Source organism: Rhea americana, unplaced genomic scaffold (genome assembly GCF_003343005.1).
Source record: "Rhea americana isolate MKP2758 unplaced genomic scaffold, rheAme1 scaffold_134, whole genome shotgun sequence".
Lineage (NCBI taxonomy): Eukaryota > Metazoa > Chordata > Aves > Rheiformes > Rheidae > Rhea > Rhea americana.
Genome location: NW_028185417.1, coordinates 2,548,936 through 2,572,691, shown reverse-complemented (window position 1 = coordinate 2,572,691; position 23,756 = coordinate 2,548,936). Strand labels below are relative to the sequence as shown.

The 23,756-nt window shown below is 37.4% G+C and overlaps 3 protein-coding genes across 3 annotated transcripts in view; 1 reads left to right on the top strand and 2 right to left on the bottom strand.

Annotated features, from left to right (window-relative positions):
- SYTL3 (synaptotagmin like 3) overlaps window positions 1-4,038 on the bottom strand; it is a 30,069-nt gene extending 26,031 nt beyond the window's left edge. Inside the window, exons 1-2 of the mRNA XM_085298013.1 lie at window positions 3,929-4,038; window positions 2,385-2,600 (exon numbers count right to left, since the gene is read on the bottom strand). Of these exons, the coding sequence (XP_085154139.1) occupies window positions 2,385-2,600; window positions 3,929-4,038 (326 nt within the window). The remainder of the gene's footprint in view (window positions 1-2,384; window positions 2,601-3,928) is intronic.
- Window positions 4,039-10,660: 6,622 nt separating this feature from the next.
- On the top strand, window positions 10,661-16,026 carry DYNLT1 (dynein light chain Tctex-type 1). The gene is made up of 5 exons (XM_085298011.1): window positions 10,661-10,799; window positions 13,724-13,765; window positions 14,901-15,024; window positions 15,262-15,339; window positions 15,597-16,026. Exons 1-5 carry the CDS (start codon window positions 10,773-10,775, stop codon window positions 15,665-15,667), a joined length of 342 nt encoding a protein of 113 aa, XP_085154137.1. The 5' UTR covers window positions 10,661-10,772; the 3' UTR covers window positions 15,668-16,026.
- A 2,273-nt stretch (window positions 16,027-18,299) lies between these two features.
- TMEM181 (transmembrane protein 181) overlaps window positions 18,300-23,756 on the bottom strand; it is a 37,767-nt gene continuing 32,310 nt past the window's right edge. The window contains exons 16-17 of the mRNA XM_085298010.1: window positions 23,197-23,263; window positions 18,300-22,260 (exon numbers count right to left, since the gene is read on the bottom strand). Coding sequence (XP_085154136.1) covers window positions 22,182-22,260; window positions 23,197-23,263 — 146 coding nt within the window. The 3' untranslated portion in view covers window positions 18,300-22,181. The remainder of the gene's footprint in view (window positions 22,261-23,196; window positions 23,264-23,756) is intronic.

The following is a 23,756-nucleotide window of genomic DNA, read 5'->3' as shown; positions in this document are numbered from 1 at the left end:
AGCTCCCACGGGGCACAGACACACCAGTGCCCTCAGCATGGGGCAGGATCTTAGTACGGGAAGGTTTAAACAAAATAGTTAAATAGCCCATATTCTGTTCTACCTAATATTCTGTTCAATCAATGTTAGCAGAGTTGATAACATGAGTAGAAATTGAACCAGCCTAATTAGTCTTATTTGACCTTCTGACATCAATATTGATCAACACACTGCAGATAGGCACATATTGCTATTAAACTAAGCCAAATTCCAACTAAGTAATTTCTATTGCAAAATAGTAGCACATAAATTTGTAAGAAAAGAAGTTGTCTGACAATATTACTCTAGATCTCTATAGTCCTCTTAGAAAAGTCTATCCAAGGCTATACTAATATTTTCAGATGACTGATTTTCTACATATACAGCAGAAAGACGAACAAAGTTAAAAGACGACTCCTATTTGCATACATACACTTTTCAGTATCAAATGACAAGCGAACAGAACTTGGTGTGCTGCTTTCAGTCAACTCAGTGAAGTACATTATTTCTCAAACTTAAGAAACCTCTGCAATGTCTTTTATCACTCAGTGTCAAAAGGGGGAATAAATAATGCTGGACTCTAAAAATAATCTAGTACTGCAACATTAGGAGAGAATATCAATAGTGTTGCTGATAATAATGTTTTGTTCAGGAAAAAATTCTCTAGTGGTAACCAAGATTTAAACCACGGTTGCTCAGGACTTCTGAAAATCATCTCTTAAATTTGCAGTCACCATGTTTTTCCCTTAACAGGACAGAAACAAAGCACTGAGGAGGATTTACTGCACTATTAGGTTCCCTAACCTCTTTAAGATTTGCAGCCTTGATGTAAAGCTCACTGAAGTCAATAGAAGTCTGACTAATTTTAATGGACTTTGCAAGAGAACTAAACAAGATCAAATGTGTATCCTTTCTTTGTACTTTTTCTTTGCTATACCAAGAACTCCATTGACAGGTGAAGAATTGCTCTATACTTAGCAAGATAAAAAAAGTAATTTCCTTGTGAAAAAGTCAGAATGTCTTTTTTTCTATGTAAATAACACTCTCCTGTTTTCACTAACCTGGACAAGGTTACATAACAGCTAAGGGCACACTACACTATGCAACAAGGCAGTTTAGTTACTCTCTATAGGAGAGGTCCCCTGTGGCTACGCAATATTTGGAAAGCCATGCAAAAGAAGAGCAGGTGTTGGGAGAGATTGAGAGCAGGATCTGGAAAGCTAACTTTTTACCTTTCTTTTCAGTGATTATAGTGTGAAGCACAGACTGTGAAATATATACATAAAAAAATAGCAACTGCTTTGTCCCAAATATAGACAGAGCTAATTTGCCTATTTTTATGTATAAATTGCAAAATAAACTGAGGCTACTGAGTGCAACTATTTATTGATAGTTTAGTCTCTTCCAAACTACAGAAAATTACTTTAAACTAGTGGTAGATATTCATGCAACTTAAGACGTTGCCTGACATTCCTTAGGCATTATTCAAACCTTATGTTGGCACTGTAGGAAGGAAGTACTACATCAGTTTTGTCTTGACAAAAAGTAAACTTTATCCAAACACTCACCCTTTTTACAGGGATATAAATCTCTGTAAACCAGCAGAACTGCTGGTTTATTTTCAGAATTATCTGTCTTTGCCTACAAAATATTAAAGTATTTTTTGTCAAAGGTGGAAATATATCTAAACTGTTTGGTTTAGAAAGATTCTGATGACTGGAGGAACCATGATGGAGTATTTGATATGATAAATTGTACCAACAGAGCAAATGAAATAGTTTCTGGTTTCAAGGAAAACAAAAGCAAAGTGACATAGTAAAAGAAAAAACAATAACAAATTCAAAGTAAACAATCTCGGATCTCTGATCACATTTGAATATTACCCTGTAATGTAGTTAATGTTTTGTGGTTTTAAATATATGACCCATAACTTCATGTTATTCATTAATCCAAGTTCCGTACTCCCTAGTAAGTGGCAAAAAAACTAGGAAATTATCAAAAAATTGGGTATACTATGTCAAAACATAGCACCTTCAGCAACCTGTTATGCATTGGTTCAGTATTGACTCAGAGGAAAGAGTGCCATCTACAGCTAAAATACTAACATTGTTCCCTATGCTTTTCAGTTATCATATTTACAAGAGGGACCACACCACCTCTGGCCTGACCTGAGGAATCACTTTGCTAAACATAGGAAGTAAAACCCTAAGCACATGAAGTGTTAGGCAAAATTCCCATTAATTTCACCTGTGCCAGGACTTCATCGCACACTTTTATTCTGCCAGAGGCTTTGTTTCATTAATCGTTTAAACAACAGATACACACAAAACCAGACAGCGTTTATCCAAATCAGAAAAATTTCTTACCCGTCAGCATAACAAACAGTGCATTTCCACAGGTAGGGATTCAGGCAGACACGGCATTCAGAGCAAACTCGATGACTGCACCCGTTGCATACGGCACCTCTTTTCATCAATAACCCAAGGGATTTGTGACAGCGAGCACAAGATCTTTCCTGGTATTCCTGGCCCACATTTCTTGCCCCTTTCCACCGAAGCTGCTGCAGCTGCATCTTAAGTTTCCTAATGCCAGGTCAGAAAACAAACAAACAAAAAAACCTATGTAAGTCACAAGTTAACACTCTGCTTGTGCAATATCACTAGTAGTGGGAAATACACCTTCCAGTTTGACCTTAATTTGTGCACTGCCTAAGGCATCTGCACACAGCACTTTTTGCACCGTGTTTGTATGTGCAACCACAGCAGCGTATGCAGACAGAGAAACAGTCTAGCATAAATCGGTTTGCAGGCAAGTGTGATCATGTGTTCACAGAAATTAAGGCTTAATTGTGCTCCCTTTCATTTGATGAAGATACTTATTGCCATATTCACCCACAAAACAAATTTTCTACCAGTTAAAAATAAACCTAAAAAACGCATAAAGTGAAAGTTAAAAAAAAAAAAAAAAGATCAAAATATCTAAACCTCTCCCTTTTGTTAACCTTGCTTCCATTAAAAGGATCAAGAGCTATGGTTTTAAAGCACTAGCTACATCATAAACTGTTGGCAATTCTAACTAATTGAAACTTTCTTTACAACCCTTTACTTACTTTCCCCAATCATTTAAGCAGTCTGGTTACACTTAGACAAATGTTTGAAGCAAACAAAGTTTAAGTTTCTACATTTAAGAGACTAAAAATTTGTAACTTAGCAATAAGAATATCCTATTTTACATAAGGATGTAACTTGACAAAGTAAGGTACAAGTTGCCAGGAAATCCTTGCTCAAACCCCGATATAAAGCAAATAAAATGCAAAATAGATTATACCTTATCCTTCCCAACTAAGGCACTTGTATAGTGTACTAAAAGAAAATAAAATCCTTTTCCTAACCAATGACACCTATTGACACTAATAACAACCTCCAAGAAAATGCAGTACACTTGGTATCTACTGTATGTGAAAAAGGACAGCAATGGATTCAGCATGATGATGAAGTATCCAAAGAGTCTTAACTTTGACCATGATAACAAGTAAGTTAAATAAACTAGTGAAAGATCTGAACACGTTCTGTATTATCAGGACAATATAGGTATATGTAGGGACACAGTGAGAATGTCATAAAACCTTAATTGAGGAAGAAATACATGAAGAAACTGAATTTTCTATCAATGCCAGAAGTAAAACTCATCGAGTAGATTATTCACTGAATAGTATTTGCTCAGCTTTAATGTAGAGTAGTCAATAGTATGGTAAATCCAAGTGGCTCTGCATAACCCTTAGTTCTCACCAAAAATAAAGGTATTAACTAACAACATAGAAAAGAAGGAACATATTTGGAAAAAGAGCAAAGAGAAAGAAGAGTACTCCTAGAGAAAAAAAAAAGTAGAGGAATATGGGAATGGCAGATACCTTACTCTTTCCTCCTCCGTTTTTCTCACCATTTGATCACGGTACAGGACCTCCAGAACGGCCTCTCGCTCCAATTCCTTAAGGAAGTTTAGATTCAATTCACAGGCCATTTTTCCCAAACTTCACTTATTTTGGAGACTCCTGAATTATCATTCAGCTACATCCAAACCGACGAATACTATTTCACAGAATATAATGTCGCTTTCAAGAGATCTGTTTGTTAAGTGCCTGTGCCCCTACTCCACTGGTGATAGGTTTCACTGCGTCACATCCGTGAAGAGAAAAATAAATGTGTCTATCTTCCCACAAGTCACCATGTAAGCATCTCTGTAACCCAGGGAATACAAACACTTAGCAAGGTCACAGCCTTTTATATAAAAGAACTTCTTGTTCTTCCCTTCTGCTGAGAGCGGTTCTGAAAGAGATGAAAGCTTGCAGTTCCAGATAGGGCTGTAACTGTCACCTGATTGAGGGAGAACACACCAAGAAATGGCCCAAAGGAGTGGGGAGAATGGCTTCTTTTACTTTGTCTTGCAGATCTCAAATTTCAAAATCTAGAATGAAAAAAAAAGAGAGAGAGAATATATTTTATCATCCCTTCTCACTTCTCCAAGACTTTTCAATTAGTATTTGAGCAAAGTTTTCTGAAAACACATTTTGCTATACTCATACAGACCTTTATGCATTAATTCAGATACAGCAAAGGTTTTAAGACAGTTCCTTTCTTCAGACAGTCACTACAACGTCCATTAACACCCAGCCATGTATCTTTACATTTTCTTTTTTAACAAAAAGCAACTAGTAAAGAAGCTTTAGTTAAGTTTAAACACTAGCCTTGCTGCCCCAGGACTGGAAAACTCATAACGGTTAGGATAAAAATGCCCCCTTCTAATTTTATCTTACAGAAAGGCAAAATACTACAAGTCTAAGAGATAAGATGGAAAGAAACTCTTTAAGATTCACTTCTATCAATTTCCTAATTTCTGTTAAGTGTAGATAAATAGTTTATCACAAAGCAACAAGATTATCTTTGCTAATACACACAAAAAGAAAAGAATTGGCAGGATACATTTTATTTCTAGCTCAGTGCACTAACATTTTTTGCCCCAAAATGATGATTTTACTGCACAACATATGAGAACCACAGCTGGTGGTTCTGTGACTTTCACATTTGTAAAATACCCATTAAACTGGAAAATAATTTTAATACATTTTGCAGAGAAGCAGAAAAAAATGGTCAGCTTACACACCATATTCAGTTTTCATGCTGTTGTCAAGTGTTTAGTGTGAATTATGAGAAACAGAAGTGTTCCAGCTTCAGTACATCAAATATCAAAGATGCATAAATGAGAAGAGGTTATGCATTCTAAACTTAATATATGAACTAAATACATACAGTTAAACTTCCCACAAAGATAAATGAGCAGAGTTTTACTGAAGCAATTAATAATCACTGATGTATCTCAGCTGAGAATCTGATCAAGTATCTGCTTTACTGGATCACTGTATTTAAATATTATCAAACTTTTAAGTAAAAACCCCCCTTCAGATACACGATCATAACATTTTTGTAGGTAGAAGGAATTACTTTACATACAGCTATATAATCAAGCTACTTAATTTCACACACAAAAGCAGGAGGTGATAACTTTTGTTTATTAACAGTATGCACTCGGTTCTTCAACATTTTTTCATGAAGCCCTTCAAGAGACATTAAAAGGATAAAGCATTTCACAGAAGAAGTGCTAATAAAGAAAAAAAGATTGGTTTCCTGTGGAAATAAATGAGACAGAGATATGCACAATCATGTTCTACTGCTTTGCCAACTGCAATTTCACCGGAAATTACACAGCTGAAATCCCCTAGCAATGTGTTAACACAATAGATGTTATTTTCAAAGGCTCACACAATCCTCACCTGCTTTAATCTTTTACCTCAAGACTAACTCCAAGAAGTGACTAACACATTTAGAGCCTTCAGTTCTATTTAAATCTGTCTGAGAGTGCAGCCAGTACAAGCAGAGGGACCTCTGCCCTGCAGAGGATACCAGAACACCCACTACAGCACTCACAAGTACAGCTTTCCCAATAGCTACCACAGTTAAATGTCATCACAAAGTCCTGCTGGAAAGCATCACTAAAAGCTAGCGAATTGACGGCAGTCGTTATTAGGTGGATCAAAAGCAAAAAGGCTGCTCCAGTTGTTCATCCTAAAGAAGATATTTGCTGAACGTTTCAAAGAGCTATTAAGAACGTGCCACTGTAAAACTGGTACTAAAAGCAACATCTGCAGTTAAGCAAACATAGAAATAGTTGCTATCTGGTAAAATTCTTAAAAATAAAAAGGCTGTCTCCCTTCTTCACAGAACAGCACAAAATTTCCRTATTTCGGGCTTATTTGGGGAAATAAATTACAGATACACCTCAGTATTTGAAATATAGTAAGAGCATACAGAGTGTTACTTGGAGTCTTGCACAAATTTTTACGAAGTGATGTTTTCAACTATTCATGCTTGAAAAAAAATAAATAGTGTGGGGGAAGAAAGCGTTTGTAGCCTTTTCTCGTACTTTCAGCCATATACCACAGGAGATTTGGGTTTGGTGCAAGCGAAGGCAGAATTCGTGAAAAGGGCATTTGGCCTTGGCCCACAGAAAATACTTCAAACACCCTAAATCAGACCAGTGAATCTATTGCTACACTTCTATTCACAGTGATAAATCATGTAAGCACAGGATCTAATGCCAGCAGCAGACTGTCAAAAGGGACTAGGATAAAAAGGCTAGGTGGCAATCACCTTGGATAAAAAGGCTGGGACACCAAACAGCAGAACGAATCTATTGCAGAATGAAGTGCCGGGGGCCATAAGTCCACCAGGATCTAAATTAGGCAGAAAGCCTCCATGACTCTCGCACTGCTGAGCAGGATCATCACACACTGCACAGAAAAAAGCTAAAAATCCATCATATAGCCAGCAGCTCCATGAATTTTGCAGCTGGACATCCCTGCAGTTATCTTGCCATCTTCATGGAGATTGAAGCTTGGGCAATTGCTGTGCTCTGTCAAGTTCTCTCTAGCATTCAAGGTAACTCAAAATCTAGCATAATGATGAAGTAGCTTTAAGATTTAAAAAGTGCTATAATTCTCGTTCCTTGTGATAAACTTGAGCTCTTAATCATTTCGAAGAGGTGTTTGAGTTGGACTGAAAAATCTCAGTACCATTGCAAAGAAGAATTGTTCTATCCCTGAAGCTGTGCTAGGCTAGTTTTTGGTAGAAATAAAGGAGGGGTGTATTCAGTAGTGATCCTCTTTGGCAAGAAAAAGCAATCTTAAAGACCTTCACAGATAATTTCCTTTCATGTTTACTCATCAAATCTAGTCTGCTAGTTGTTTTACACTGCCAGCTAGCCTCATAAAGACAAGCACCTATTATGTAAAACCAAAAGCAATGACAATCTCTTTAGGAAATATCAATATTTCTCCATTTTCACCACAAAGTCCATATAAAGTGTTTTGTTCAAGCATTAAACYATGTATTTAAAATAATCAACTGTCAGGCACTTTGCAGATGGATCATTTATTTTTAAGCATATTGTCTGAAGCCTCAAAGCCATGTAAAGGAGGTCAGACAACGAACATGGTTGCTTTTCAGAAGGAGGAGGTGAGCATGCAGACAGTAGTCTCTAATGCAAGCCCACAATGGTTCAGCAACAACTAAAAATTGAAGTTTTACAAGCTCCTTTCATATCCTCAGGCATCACCAAAATAATTACAATGAACTAAGTATAAATAAACTGATCTTTGAAAGTCAGAGCCTTCATTGACTTGAGATAATTGGATTACTTCATCCATTAATCCCCAGAAAGGGGYGTGACACACCAACATTAGGTAAGTTTAGAGTAAAAATGATCACAAATGCTACCATAATTTATGGTTACTTCCCATTCTACAGATGCTAATCAAATACATTTATTCTTAGTTAACAAAGAAATTACAAGGGTTATTTTATACTGCTTGACTGCAGCAACTTAATTTTACATTCCAGCAGACATATGTAAATTATTTGGTAATGCTTCGTTGAAATTGTCTTGTGGTTGTAATAACTTGCCACCTGATCACTTAAAGTAAATATATATATATATATATATATATATAATTTTAAAGTTCTCATTCCTGGTCTTCCCTTGAAATCATTGCAGTCTAAACAACACAATGCCTGTAAATAAAAATGCATTCCCCTCTCCTGCACAGAACAGATTTAAAAGATGTCCCTACCTTTTCAGCAGCCATCGAAGAAAGATGCATGGAAGTAAACTGCTTTTGAGAGATGAGTAGTGCATTTATTATTCATTTATCTTTCCTTAAAGAAAACTGGTGTTTTTTCTCCACCTCTTCCTTCCTTTGGCCACCAAAATTAGACTGTAGCATACATAAACTGGCATTCCCACAATAACTAGAAGTAACTGCACTCCAAGAAGAGTTCTAGTATTACGAGGGTTTTTGCGAAATCTCTGGTTTTGTTACCAGCTACTGCACTAACAATCAAAGGAAAGTTATTAACCCCTCTAACATTAAAAAGAGAGTCTTCACAAGAGAACATAAAAGCTGACTGATAGCAAAATAGGCTTGGTGTTCAAGTCACACACACACAGGAAGAGAAGTGGTTTTGAGTTCTGCATCATTTCTTTTTCTGATAGTACAGATGTGAATATACTGCTAACCTCAATGTCTCCAGACTTGCACAGAAAACACCACTTGTATTACAGATTGATCTTTCCTGGAAACAAAATAGATTTCTATTCAGTTCTGAATGACAAAGCAATTAGTGTACACAAACAGAGAAAAGCAGACAGGTCAAAAAAAAATTTATGCATCTGCAAAAAGTAGAAAAATGATTCTACTTCACAAGTATTAAACCTGAAATAAGATAGAAATTAAAAGTTAAGATATTATTTGGATTATATGTCCCAGTTCAGCCTATTACAGAACTAATGTCATGAAGTTTAAAATTTCACCCAAATTATTTCAAAGTTTGGAAAAGAAGAGAGTCTGTTTTGCAGGTCAATCTCCTTTCTTGTTCCTTGCTCTACCAGATAAACTATATGTAAAATGCAGAAGCCCTTTTTAGTGTTTTGGATGTTTTAAGAAGCAGGATTTTTAATTAAAATTAAATAAAATACTGTTATTCTATTCACATTGCAAAATCAATCAGCCTGCAATTTTATAACCTCATTAAATTCTGTAGATTCAAACACACCCCCCCCATGTATGTCACATTTAATCATGTTCTTCAACAATATTGCTGAAGAGAAAACAACTGCTAGTGGGCACAAAACTAAGCTCAGCAGAGAATATTTGGATGATTACGGCCTTCATTTTAGGCAAAAACTTTAACTGAATTAAAGACCTGGAATGAACTGAGGATTGTAACTACCAAGAGCAAGAGATTCATAGTATCATAAACTAAGATTGAGGAAAAGAAATTGCCCATCCAACTCTTTACCTGAAATTGTCTAAACTGCTCTTAAAGATTGCCATTGATGAAGACTTTACTACATGCCCCAGAAATGTAGTTCATGCTTGATTATCCTTGCTGTTAGCTCTTCCCTAAYATTTAATCAAAAACTTCACTGCTGCATTTTAACGCCATTACATTTTTCCCTTTCATCCATGGATATGGAAAACTGCAGCAGTATTTTACACATATGTAGTCAAGTTACAGCCTCTGCTCTTTCAAATAAACAAGCAGGATGYGCTCAGCCTTGGTCCAGGCCGCACTTCTTTGCTCCCCGCTTTCTGTCGGGGAGCAGMAAGCGCTCCTGGCAGTGGTGGGAGAGGGGAGCGGAGGGCGACCGCCGCGAGGCCCCGGCTGCCGGGCTGCAGCCCCGCAGCCGCCGAGCAAGGCCGGCAGGGCCGGGTGCTGCTAGCGGCGCCCACTCGCAGTCCCAGACAGCGTGAAGAAACCTCTGAAACTGTACACAGCACACGCAGTGAGGCTTGTCACATAGAGGACAACAGAAATTCAGCTTCCCGTGGCACGCGAGCTCCCATTTACCTGGCCCACAACAGCTGCTTGTTTTTTAACTGGAGTATCATWAGACTGACTCAGTAAATCCCATCAAATACAACCCTCTGTATTCTTTTCTATGGAAAGGCTACCTAGTGAGCTGTTCCCCATCCTGTATGTACAAAGCTGATTATTCCTAAATACAGTCCTTTGCATTTGTCCCTACYGCACTGCATTGTTTTGTTCCAAACATTTCTCCAATTCATCCAGGCCATTCTGCACTTCAGTGCTATTTGCCAGGACTTATACAGTCTTCTCAGAAGCTACCACCAGTATTATGTGCACAGTCTGTGCAAATTCCCCGCCCAGCCTCTAATTCGAGCTACTAAAAATAATGAAACTAGCTCAGAACTGCAAGATTACACACGCTCTTTCTACGGCCGACTCGCCGCGCCACCGGCCCCCGGCCGTTACTATGGCAACCGCGCCATCTTGGCGGCGCAGGGCGGGGAGAGCATCGCGGCAACCGCGCCGCTCCCCGTTGCTAAGCTCCCGAGACGCGACGCGGGAACTGCGCAGGCGCAGAGTGAGGGGCCAATGGGAAGGTGCCGCGGGAGCGCGCAGCCGGCCGTTCGGGTGGGGACGCGCCGAGCTGGAGAACCGGGCTGGGAGCGGTGCGAGGCGCGCAGGCGCAGTGCAGCGGGGGCGGGCAGCACTGCGCAGGCGCGTCGGAGCCCGACGGGACCGCGGGTGGGAGAGCCTCGGCGGGAAGGGCGCAAGCGCACCGCGAGGCGGAGGTGGCGGCGGGTCGGCTGCAGCGCGCGGGGYTCCACCGGGGACATGGACGACTTCCAGTCGGGGGAGGAGGTAGCGGCGCGGCGCGGCGCGGGGGGAGGGCAGGTCTGGGTCCTCCCCTCTTTTCTCCTGCCGTGAGGCTGCGGGTGGCGGTCCCGCCGCCCCTCGGTCTCCCGAGCGCGAGCCCGCAGCCGTTGGGAGCCCTCCGCCCGCCGTCGCAACGGTCGCTCCCCCTCCCCCCCGDCCCCATGGAGGGGGAGGCGTCTCCGCGCCGCGCGTCCCGGTGGCGGCTGGGCGGAGGCGCGGCCGGGTTCTCGTTACCGGCGCTGCCGGTGGGCGAGCGAGCTCGGCTGTGCTGCGGGTGGCGGCTGGGCTGGGCTGGGCTGGGCTTGCCCGGCGTCTTCCCCGGCTCGCTGCTGCAAATCGCTGAGAGAAAATTTCGCCACCAACACAATGCTCTGGTGAAAAACCTAGTTTAGGTTCGTGAGGGGAAGTCTGGGAAAAGCTCTTTGTGCAGAAGGAAGGCTTTCAAGCAGATAATCTGTCCGMGTATGATGAGGTAGCTATACCATTGTAAACCGTTAATGAAGACAGAAAACCTAAGATGTCAGGGTTTTTTTTAACGTGCTAAATGACTTCCTTTTTCATAGAATTTGCTTTTGCAGAGTGAAAATTTTCTCCGAACTGTGACAATTTACTGTTTTTAAACAGTTGCATTGTGGCTTGGTTAGACAATAGCAAAGCAGAGTTGGAGAGGAAAGTGTGTCAGGTTCGTGCTGTTCTAGAGGCTTTTTTCTGCCTGTTCAGTTATAGATCTTTAAAACCTGACAATTAAACTTGATCATCGTTCTAATAATCTTTAGAAATGTTTTCAAAATTAAAAAAAGTACTGCTTTGCAATTTATATTCCTTGGCTAGGAATATACCTTTCAAATAAGGTGGAGAAAACATCGAGTCCAATTTCCTTGTGTCAAAAGAATAACTTGGAGAAATTGAACAGATTATGAATTATTATTTTCTCTTTATTTTTAATACTAAAAATATCTGCATTACTCAAGGATTGAACAGTGTTGTATTATTTGGAGACTCAGTTACAGCACACAAACTGCAAACTAGATATCAAGATTTATATTCTGTTTTGTGATGCATCTAATGCTGTATATAGTCTCATCTTAATAAAGCGAGTGTGTTGGGAAGTAGTAGAAACCCTAGAACCAAGTTCTCAGATGTATGTAGGATCTTGTTTCCCACTTCTTTCAGTACAAATTAGCTGACTAAATACCTTTCAGAACTTGGGATGAATTTAATTCAGTTCAGTTTGTGAACCTTGTTTGTTCTAACTCAAAGGCACTTCTGGGCAAAATCTGAGACTTTGGAAAGATAAACTGTACACAGATGATCATCTTGCTTGGTAGCATTCTGCATGTCTGCCAGCATATCTAGCTTKCATGTTCTATATTTATGCTCTATGAAAAAGAATACTTTGATTTAAAAATAATTTGCTTGGTTAAATACAGTGGTCCATCTTAATAAATTTTATGACCGCTTAAATTTTACTGTGAAAACAAATGATAAATAAGGCTTAAAATTAAGTCAAGGTGAAAATAAAAGCAAGTTTGCCACAATGCATAAAAGCTTTTAACAATGTCAGAGTCTGCTAGCAAGTTAGTGGCTCTCACTAGTTATAAAAAAATAAAATAAAATAAAAAATAAAAATAAATTAAAAAGGCATTGCACCCCCTTTTTCCTTATCATTTTGTTTCTTTCATCTTTGAGAACGCTCTCAACTGCTTGCATCCGTCTGAACATTGCACAACATTTGACTATTCACCTTTTAAACAGAGGTTTTATGAATATATTGTGGAAATTCTGACAATATGTATATGTAACTTAAATGAAATTCTAAAAAGAGATACTAAATTGTTTGTATGCATTTTGTAATTATGGTTTTATTCATGAGTGCAGGCTGCAGGAGCTGACAGACCTCAAAGTGAAAACTCAGTCTACATTTGCTTGATTAGGTTATTTTTGAAGTCATTCAGTCCTCTAAAATCAATTACTTTGCTGCTACATGTCTGTCTTTTGTCAGGTTCCTTTCTTCTTGTTTGTAAGTTGAGGCTATGACAAATCTGCAGTGAAAATGTCTGCATGTGTGAAAGCTTGTGTTTGGCTTGCTGAAGGTAGTGAGGTATCCAAAGTATTATTGCTCCCTCTGTTGTTTGGAATTACAGTTGGAGATGCTGCTAGTGCCAGGTGGCTGCTGGGCTTCCTATCACTCATCAGATAGTGGTAATGGGTTGTCTGTAACTAACATGGGAGAGTGTAATAGTTGAGATGAAACAGAAAAATATACCAAATGTGCAAAAATGCAGGTAGTATTTTTAACAGACTAGTAAAATATTGAAGCACAGTAAAACAGCTGCCTTCTCTATCTGAATGCTGTATGCTTAATCACTGCTCCTCAGAGCCTGAATTTCTAAAAAATCCAGTAAGCTAGATTTAGCTTCCAAGAAGCAGTCTTTCTCATATCATCAGCTGAAATTGTAATGACATGTTTTCTTTGACTTATGAATTGATATTTTGTCTGCATCAGTGGCCTAAAGATGTCATCAAACTGTATATGCATTCTGAGGTTATCTGTGACCTAATTTTTTGTGAATCGTGGATGTTAACACTTGTAAAATAAGAATGTATATGTACAGAAGTGCTGTATTTATTATTTTAAAATACTTTCAAGTTAAAATTTGAAAGTCTTGACTTGGATTTCAAACTAATGTTTGTTCATATGTTACATTACTCCGCTGAGAATTCTGTTAACTAGACTGTATTCATGGAACTTAAATTACATATAAGCAAATAATGAGACTAGGTGTCTCCTGGCTTGCTGGAATCTAACAAGCATAAATTAAGCTTCGAATGTATTTACTTAATAAACCTTGAATTGTATAAAAGGAGAGTATGTTCACTGATTATTTGAATCTCTTACTTTTTTGTAGACTTCTTTTGTTGTTGATGAAGTCAGTAACATCATAAAAGAGGTAACCAAACATTTTCATTTTCTTGTTGTGAAAGTATAATATGTTGTATGCTGAGTGCTTAAAAGCACTCAGGAAAATCTGATAACTAGTAAGTTAAAAATTTCTATTTCAGGTTTTTATTAGATAATTTTCTATTTAACTATTGCACATTCTTTAAGTGTGATACCTAGCATTAGTTCTGATACATATTGCAAATCCAAAAGATAATTAAAATAATTACACAGGCTTCTCTTCAGTTGAAGTGTAGCCTCATTAGAATTACTAGGTGGATGTGTCCATTATACCTTATACGGATAGATTTTGTTTCATTAACATATGGGGGTTTTATTGGCTGTCTGCATGTATATTTATTCTAGTCTTGAGAGGCTTTTCCTCAAAAATTAGGKTTTTTTTGTTTGTTTGAAATGATTGATCTGTTCTTGTTGCTATGTTACTTGTCTACAATATTTCAGAGAGATTTGGTTTTGGTATCTGCAGTTGTTCTTATAGAGTGGAATTGCACATTTTTTTTCTTGTTATTGTGTGTAGCAAAATAACTATTTTGGTTAAGACTTTCTGTTAATTGAATACATGTTTTAACAGATATTCTTGTATCTTTTGAATCTGAAGTAATTTTGACTTTCCTCCTAAGTAAAATACATCATTTGGCTGAGGGCTGTTCTGGTCTATTAGTAGCCAGCAATTACACAGGTGGGTTTTTTTTTTTTCCCCCAGAAGTGGTTCTGAGGTTTTTTTCTTGCTGAAAAAATCTGAAGTGAGTTTGTTTCCATAAAAGAATATGTATAATGAGTGTTCATGCATTTTTCAGTCTCTTCAGGACTGCTTAAATGCAAGAACCTTTTTGTAACTCTTGACTTCAGGACACTGGGATAGGAATGACAAAAGAGTGAGAATCAAAATACTAAAAAAGCATAGAAGGGGTGGAATACAGTATATCTTTGTATTTTTATCTTGAACCCTGAGATGCAAGTTTTGTAATATATAGAAAACACTTCTACTAATCAGTATGGGCAAATACATTTAGGATTTTTTCTGTGGGTATGGTGTCTGACCTTCAGTGCTCCTTATTGAAGGGGCTAAAGTGGCCTAGCTGACTGACAGCAGTGCAGCCTATTTTGTCTGTTTTTGCCAATAGGCCATAGAAACTGCAATTGGTGGCAATGCCTACCAGCACAGCAAAGTGAACCAGTGGACAACAAGTGTGGTGGAACAAACTCTGAGCCAACTCACAAAGCTGGGGAAACCTTTCAAGTATATAGGTAAGCTTAAATTTCTGTTTTCTGGTAAAGCTGGTATAATAAAGTTCAATGAAAAGGATTAAGAAAAAAAATCTTAGCATTAAAGACACTAATAACCATGTCTGTAAACTATTTGTAATTGTGTGTGTGTGTGTGTGTGTGTGTGTGTATATATAAAAAATTTATGCTAAGCATAAATGTAGCTAAATGTTAAGTGATATTAGTGATGAATTAATAAAAGCTTCTCTACTCAAATAGTGACCTGTGTGATTATGCAGAAGAATGGTGCTGGACTACATACAGCAAGCTCTTGCTTCTGGGACAACTCCAGTGATGGTAAGGGACAAAATTGTTGGATTTGTCATCATGCAATTTAATGTAGTCCCCTTGAGACTAGGCAGTTAAGCATTTCATATTTAGAAGTGTTAAAACCATGGCAAAAATACCAAACTGCATACTACTACTCTAGAACTGTAGCTCTTGTAAAAGCTTCATTCTTAAAGCTCTTAATGTAAACAGTTAAAAACGTACATATGAGATCACATGAATTTTCATAYTAATCACTGAAACTTTTCTGTCTTTTGTATTTGTAGGAAACTGCACTGTGAGATGGGAGAACAAGACTATGTACTGTATTGTCAGTGCCTTTGGACTTGCAATTTAATTGCCTTGGGATCATTCATCCTCCTACTCTTTTTCTACTTCAGCACTGCATTCCATCCCTACTCAAGCTGTGAATACACTGAACAACTTCTGGTTTTAAGTGTCATTTTAAAGTAACTTTTCTCAAATGTAGAAATGTGAAAACATGCTGTTACATGGGTTGCGTTTGTACTCAGTATCATACCAGTGTTGCCATGCTGTCTTAACACTTCAAGGACTCTTCTTCAAGGTGCTAATTCTGATATCTGCTGCAGTGTAAACACTTTCTCTAGATTTCTTCTTTAAGACCAATTTGAATAAGACACTGACTTTCACACTTTGTACTCTTGGTTAGTATTAAATTATTGAAATTCATAATCACGTGTGTCTCTTGTAAACTTACTCTTCTGGAATTTCAAAAAAAAAAAAAGTTCCACTTCAATTTAATACTCTTCAGAGAAAAGTAACTACAAGCTTGCAAGAAAATGAGACAAAGTTTATCAGATAAAACTCTGGCTGCGTTTCTGGGAACTGATAATCTAGTTATACAGCACTTAATTATTTCTGTTATTGTTCTATGGCCTGTCTTTTGTTGAACGAGGAGGGATGGGAAGTCTTCTACATTCTAGAAATACTTAACACACATGTGATGTATAGCTTGCTAAGTAAGTCTTACCTTTTACCTTCTATATTGATTTTGCTGATGCTGATGAGTTCTGCTACTTGGTGAAAAATGAGGCTTTTTGAAAGGGGAAAAAAGCTTGCATCAGATGACATGACTAAATAATATGCATGTATGTCTCCTGCCTGGTGAAGTTGCAGAAGAATAACAAAGCCAGCAAAACAAGTTTTCAAGATAGGTCAGGTAACAAAGAAACAAAACCTTATCCAAATCTAATTARAGCAGCTGTGGGAACACACTGAACACACTATTAACCTCAAAAATGCCTCTGTAAACTGTGCTGCTGCTGCTTACAGTAGCAAAACACCTGCCTAATTAGGAAAGACTTCCCTGTAAAACAAATTCAGCATAGTATCCTGGGCTCAAACTTACCTTACCTGAGTGAGTTGCATTTGCTTATATGTAGGAAGCACTATCAAATGTTTTCAGTATCAGACTCTGAACTAAAGCTGTTTAGAATTGGAGGATTGCTGCTACAACAGTACTTTTCCACCAGCTGAAGAGATTTAATGCTGAAACATCTAATACTAGTAGAGGATTTGTTCTTTATACTACCAGGTGCACAGAAGTGCTATCAGTAATGACTAGGCCCTAGGAAACCCTGTGCTAGATAAGGCTGCAGTCATCACCCTTTCCCTTTCTACTGTCCAAACAGGGGCAAAAAAGTTCTCTTTATCAGCACGTTTCAGTTTAGTGTGTTTGAGACAAATATAACACTAAGTTTATATACTGCTGCAGCACACATACCAGTTTCAGACCATCATCATCTCTATAAACATTTCCTCATGATGACAACACACTTTATTCCAGCATATGTCCTACTGCCTGCTGCAGGACTATACTGATTGGAACCTTTAACCTTTCACAACAGAGGAAGTTTTAAGTTTTTGACTAGAAACACACAATTGAGTAATGATGTTCATTGTCAGAAATGATGCAGTATCTGGAAAAAAAAACACTAAAACAAAATAGATTTAATAAAGTGCTTGAAATACTCAACAGGGTGAGAGATAAAYTTGTCATAAAGCAGAAGTCTTTAATCTGAGCATCTCTAAGAAAATATTTAATCTAGCTTCTCAAATATTTTAACTTCAGGTCCTCTACATCAGCATGACAAGACAAAGCTGATGATAATGTAAACAAATAGCTGAGTAGGTGCTACAGTTAAAAGGAAAGTACAGGAAGTTTCCTGTACTTTGAGTTAGTATTTACTTCTAGAAATACTTGGCTTCTTGCTTAAGCCATTCAAACATTTTATATYTTTGCTAGTTTTCTTCATGTCAGGGAAAAAAAAAATTGACTTTTCCATCTTCTGAATAATGCATGCRTTGAGCTCCACAAGAAAGTGTTTCAGAGATTGGTAACAGCTTTTCTAACAACTACAAGCAGCACCTTGGAAAATACAGACGGATAACAAGGACAAAAAATGGTACCGGCATCACCATCTCTAAACCTTTTTTTTTTTTTTTTAATTATTATTATTAATGGCTGGGGGTATAAGGTGGGACGCTCCTTCCTGGGTGTGCTGGGAGGGTGCATCATTGCAGTGAACTGCTCCAAACCCAGGTTAAGTAGAAGAACTTGTAACCCTGATGGAAGAGGCATCCAACAGCAGTTAACACAACAGAAACAGAAACAGCAGGAGCACTCACTAGGGGAAGTACTACTGCCAGCATGGCACAGCAGGCTTCTGGAAGCTGCCAACTATTAAGCCATTTCAAAATGCCCATTCCCCTTTGTAAACTGGTTAAGCAAATAAGCAAGCTGTCTTTCTATCTTCCAGCCCAGGCACTAAAAGAAAGCAAGTCTCCAATTAATCTGCACTGACACCAAGCCTGAATTAAAGCCTGTGCAATTAAGCAAGTTTAAATATGCATAAGGAAATACATGTAAACCGAAAATACTGATAAAAGTTATGAAAGTGGCAAAGAAAGAGTTGCAGTCATTCACTAGAAGGAACAGAAAGCCAAGATACGAGATACAAAACTTTATTATGAACATATTTAACAATGATTATGAACATGAATTCTTCAAAGAAACTCAGCCCTAAACTTCTGCTTGAAGTAAAATGTTAGTTTTGCTTCATATTCCATATCCATATTCCAAGTTCAACAACATAATACAATAATTTGGATAATTTACTGCAATTACAGTTTCTAAACACACAGAATATTCAACACATTCCCCATGCACACTTTTTCGAAGCAGCATTTTATTAACAGCTTCTCATTAAACGGCATTTCTCTCTCACATTTGATACCATTTTTGTACACAAGTTTTCCATATTTTATCCTCATTTTACATATTTACAAACTTCTAAAAAAATTTTACAGTACTGCAAAAGTATTACTGGCATAAGCAAAAGCAAGTGGGCAAAAACTATGTCACTATGGATACAAAGCTGTCTTGAAAGTCTGGCTGGAAACATCCATTTTTCCCAGATCAGTTCAYGGGTCTGTGGAGTAGCTGTTCCTTACTGGTATTGAGCCTTATGCTTCCTATTCTTTGCCAGTCCTAGGACAGTTTCCAACACCAACTGCATTTTTTCAAGCAAATACTACAGGAAAAGATTGCCATGAATGGTTTATACTCAATGACAACCAGTTTCTTAAAAGTTGCTCTTGGTCACTGCGAACCTGAAACTCTTGCACTTATTTAATAAAAAGCATCTCATTTGGAGCAGTAACTCTGTATAYCATCTTCATATACTTTTCTCATTTTATACAGTTCCAATAGGGTTGGAAATACCAAATTACTTTAATGTTAACTAAATGAAAGCCAGATTAGTCTCTTGTCCAGATCCCTTCCTTTTCACCCTTAGGTTACTAAAGCATCACACATTACTCAGAAGTTAATTATGCCACCTACCCCCAGGCTGTTTACAAACTGTATTGTAATATTCCTCAAATACTGTCTCTGGTTTCCAAACGTTCACAGATAAGAAGATTGAAATTTAATGTTCTTGCTAGGAAAACTATTTCTGATCTTCTTCATCGCTTTTATCTTTTTACCATATATTGAATTTGATGCACTGGTGCTCTGGCCAAGCTTACTGCCATGCTCTAACACTTCTGAAGTACAAAACTATTTGCATGAGCAAAATTCATTAAATATCTAAAAAAAAAAAAAAAAAAGAATATTAATATTTTTGTGGTGAGATACTTTTTTGAAACGTGTATTTCCCTTTTTCACCAATTCTATTTCCATTTTGAATGCAGTGATGTAGAAAAGTTAATGTAGACAAAATGGCAAACAAAATGGCCTGAGAACAGCTTAGAAAAAAAGATCATCATCTCAAGGTTAAATTAAAAATGTTTTCTTTTGTTGATGAAATCGAAAACATGACCCTGTATTTTCAGGTTAATTGTAACAGCTAGCCCGGTCTATGGTAAGAAACATTAGTAGTACTTTGTGCATTTGTCAAATCAAACATTTTATCAATTCAAAACAATTTAGAAYAGAGCCAAAGAGATCTGAATATGTCAGGATCACGTAGATCTTCATTTCTGAAAACCTAATTCCTGTACCTACTGTTACTCCAATGGAAGTCAAAGGGATTTAGAGTACATGAAGGCCATCCAGTTGGCTTCCAAGGCTGACTTCAAATTCAAAGAACTCTATGTCCTAAGGCAATCATCTGGGGAATAATAAAAATGAGAATGGGTTCTCCTCTTTTAGGATAAATAGATCATCCCTCATATTTATTAAAAAAATAAAAAGTCTAACAGGAAATGATAGGGGTACAGCTTATCACAGTTCACCAAAAAACAACCTCACCTGACAACCTGAAACACCTCCTTAATTTTTTCCTATGTGTTGTTCTAATCTAATATCTACTAATACAGAAATTAAAGGAAAAAAGCCTTCTTTTTCTTTGCAGTAATCTCCTTTACTTAATCCATATGATATCACTTTGGCTTTATCAAATAAATGACTCTTGGTACTTAACTTTTATCTCCCAAGCATCCTTGAAAAATTTCACAGCTCTGCATAATTTCAGAAAGCTTTCACATATACACACAGTATCTTACCACACTCATCTTCAACAGAACACTGACTTAATCTGAATTGTGTTTACGACAGTAAGGATGCAACTCCATGAAGAAGTTCCTTTGGGCCTCTGTAAGCAAACTGAACTCCCGTGAAGTCTCCCCTAGATGATCTTGAATAGGTACCTATACAGTATACACAACTTCAGTTGCAATATCTGGAGTTGTCTAGAACAAGCATAGCTTAAATGCAGAACAAATTATACTTTTTTCCCCTAGTATGATYCAGCAAATCTAGTAGGACTTCATTACACTCTTATGTTTAAACCAGTTCAATTATGAGTAGAATTCCCTAGTGTAAGCCAGTATCACTGTCTACTGCTTTTGCCATTGCTTCTTCATATCACTGTCATTGATTTTAAAATCTTCTATATAGCAGCAAGGCAGAGAAATTTTACAACAGTATATAGCAATTATAAACCCATGAAAAAAGAGACTTTCAGACAGGTCAAGCCAAAGTATACAAAGTAAGCAGAAATGAACAGCATTCACTTAAATATAGAATTGAATGGTGATGTAGGAGACTAGGAAAGAAAACATTTTTGAAATAGAGGAGCAGCAGCACTGTAGTAGGAATACTGAATTCCCATATAACTCTGTCCCAGCACAGACTGGAATACAGATAATCGCAAAGTGTGCTACTAAAAATACCTACCTGTACAGGTAGCAATTGTGGTATGCCTAAGGAAAAAACAGTTGGAAGTATGCACAGAACATGCTCAAAAGCTAAATCTTACGCAAGTTCAACACATGAGTAGCCGTGATTGTTTCTAGAACATAGATTAACTGCCCTGTTAACACTCAAAACTACACGGAAAATCATGATGTAGAAAAAGCCTCTAAAAATGAAATGTTAAGAAATATGCAACTGCACTTCTCTATGAAACTTTATACTGTATTCTCTGCAAGTGTAATAATCTTCTCCAGGATACAGTAAAATCAGTCTGAATAGTGCTGTGCTTCCTTCTGARATTTGCTGTTGCCTGGATAGTTTTATTTGAAAAGGTTGTTGGGGGGAAGGGAAGAGGGAAAATGCTTTGTTGTGGTGGTAAAGCATGTTAAACCTGTATTACACAAATTATTTCGCATTGGTGAGTCTGTATTTTGGCTCAGTAAAACTTGACTATTTGCACATATCTTGCACTTACAACACATCTGACAAACATTTAAATTAACTCAAAAGTTTTAAATCAATATTGCCTCTTCAAAGGAGAAACAGAAAGCTTGTGTTTTCTTGCACTTCTAAAAAAATAATAGTAATAACAACAATAAAAAAACTAAACATATCATTCCTTGCATCCAGTGTAAGTAAGTTAGAAAAGGGAAAGGAAAAGAGGCACTTAGTACAGCCACAGACAATACTCAAAGGCGCTAGCAAAAGTGCAAGAGATTAAAGACAATATGATGTATGTAATCATTAAAAAACAAAAACAAAAACCCCAAGAGAAGTCCATACACAAACACATACAGAGCAAGGAAGCAATTTTAAAAATCAACATATAATCACTGACACTTCTAAATGGAAATAAGTTTAAAGATTTTAGTCCACAGACATCCTGCTATCAAACACTTTATAAGACTTGTAAAAATAATTTGGTTTCTTTAAGTTTCCACTACAACCTTTTCAAGCATTCTTTTCTTCAGTTTTAACTTTGTAAACAGAAATAGAAGTGGGATGTCATTCCTGGGAGACAGCGTTCAGATGAAGACAACAGGCTGTAAGAAAGCCAAGAAAATGGTCCATCCTGGAAAACTTAAAAAGTTGCTTTGATCCCAGCTGAGCAAGTCTGTCCACATTTAATCAATCAATCACTGTCTGATTCTTCTTTATACTTGGCTCTAATAGCTTGGCCATTCTGAAGTGGCATCTCTTCATAGTCACTCCTATGAAAGAGGGCTTTTTTAAAAGTTCTGAACGTGAAGATCAGATATTCAATGTAAAACACAAAAGCTCTACAAATACACTGGGGCATCAAATTATTTGGGTAAGAACCTTGCATCTGTTTTGCTTCCTTGTTAGGGATACAAACAACAAACGTGACTGCTCTCCAGAGGAAGATCCATGATAAAGCTGCAAGTCACTACTGACAAGGGATGGCTTCTTTACATCAGAAGAAAAGCAAGTTGGTACTACAACTACTCATCAAACTAAACAAAGGCAACTTATCTCAGCAAATTCAAATGGCTAGTCTATACACAAYCTTAATCAGCTCACTTCAGTATTATCCCTATCCTCACTGTTCCAGCCACTTCAGCATCCTTGGGTAAGATGTGAAACCATCAAAATGAATTTGTTCAAAGTCTAGCACAGAGAGACCTGTTCTGGATAGGGTTTTAAGCACTACTGTAGTTCACATATCACCAACTTGTATACAAATCCAGAAAGATTTGCTAGATTCCATTATTCCTGTTTCAGTAAGTTGTGGGTACTTAAGAGCCATCATCCTTTTCTGCAGCAATGGCTGTTTTCTACAYGATCTGCCTTTTTGGTAACTCCCACCTGACTCCTGCAGTTATTCCTTATTTAAAAGCAAGTCCTCCCCTTTCACATCTTCTGCTGCCTTCACTCCATGTCCTGCYAGTATCCTAATATTTACCTACCTGTTTGTATCAGTGCCATGCCAACACATTTTGGAAACCAAAAAGAAAAACTGAAATAGTATGCATTCTCATTGCATTTCTGTTCTAGAATAGGGCTATGCTTTTGTTCTTTMGGCACACTACTTTCACTAAGCCCTTAGTTGTTTAATGAATATGGAAAAAAAAATCATAAAAACAACATGCTAGAAATAACTCTCCGAAGGTATTTTGTGATCTTACCCATAAATCACATCATCATCTGAATCATTCAGCATAGAAAAAGCAGGATTGTCTTTCAATTGTGATTCTGGAAAAATACAAATAAGGGTTAATTTAGCCTCTTACATTTATAAACCATCTAGCATTTCTAGTCCAAAGCCAAAGCAACAGACACAAATTACAAGACAGTTGTAACTACAATCCAACATCCAAGCTAGAAGTCTCTCCTTTAAACTCTTCTCTCTTTGGCCACCATACAGTGGTGTTCTTAAGAGTGAAGGAGATGACTTAACTCTCTCTCCATATTTTCAGAGAGATATGCTTCATGTTATATAAGCAGATTTCCTCCTGCATGCAATTTTTGATATCCATGTTATTTCAACCTGCATTTCAGAATAATGAAGTCAAGATATCCTTATTTGAAGAGTGTAGACTTCATAATCCTTTTGGTTATTTCCAAGCTACAAAAGAGTARATCGAAGTTGTAAGTTAGTCACTAGCCAATTATTTTTCATCTTTGTAATAAGTGAAGGAAAGGCTTATGATGAGAGGAAAGGAAGTACATACTGTCCATTGGAAAC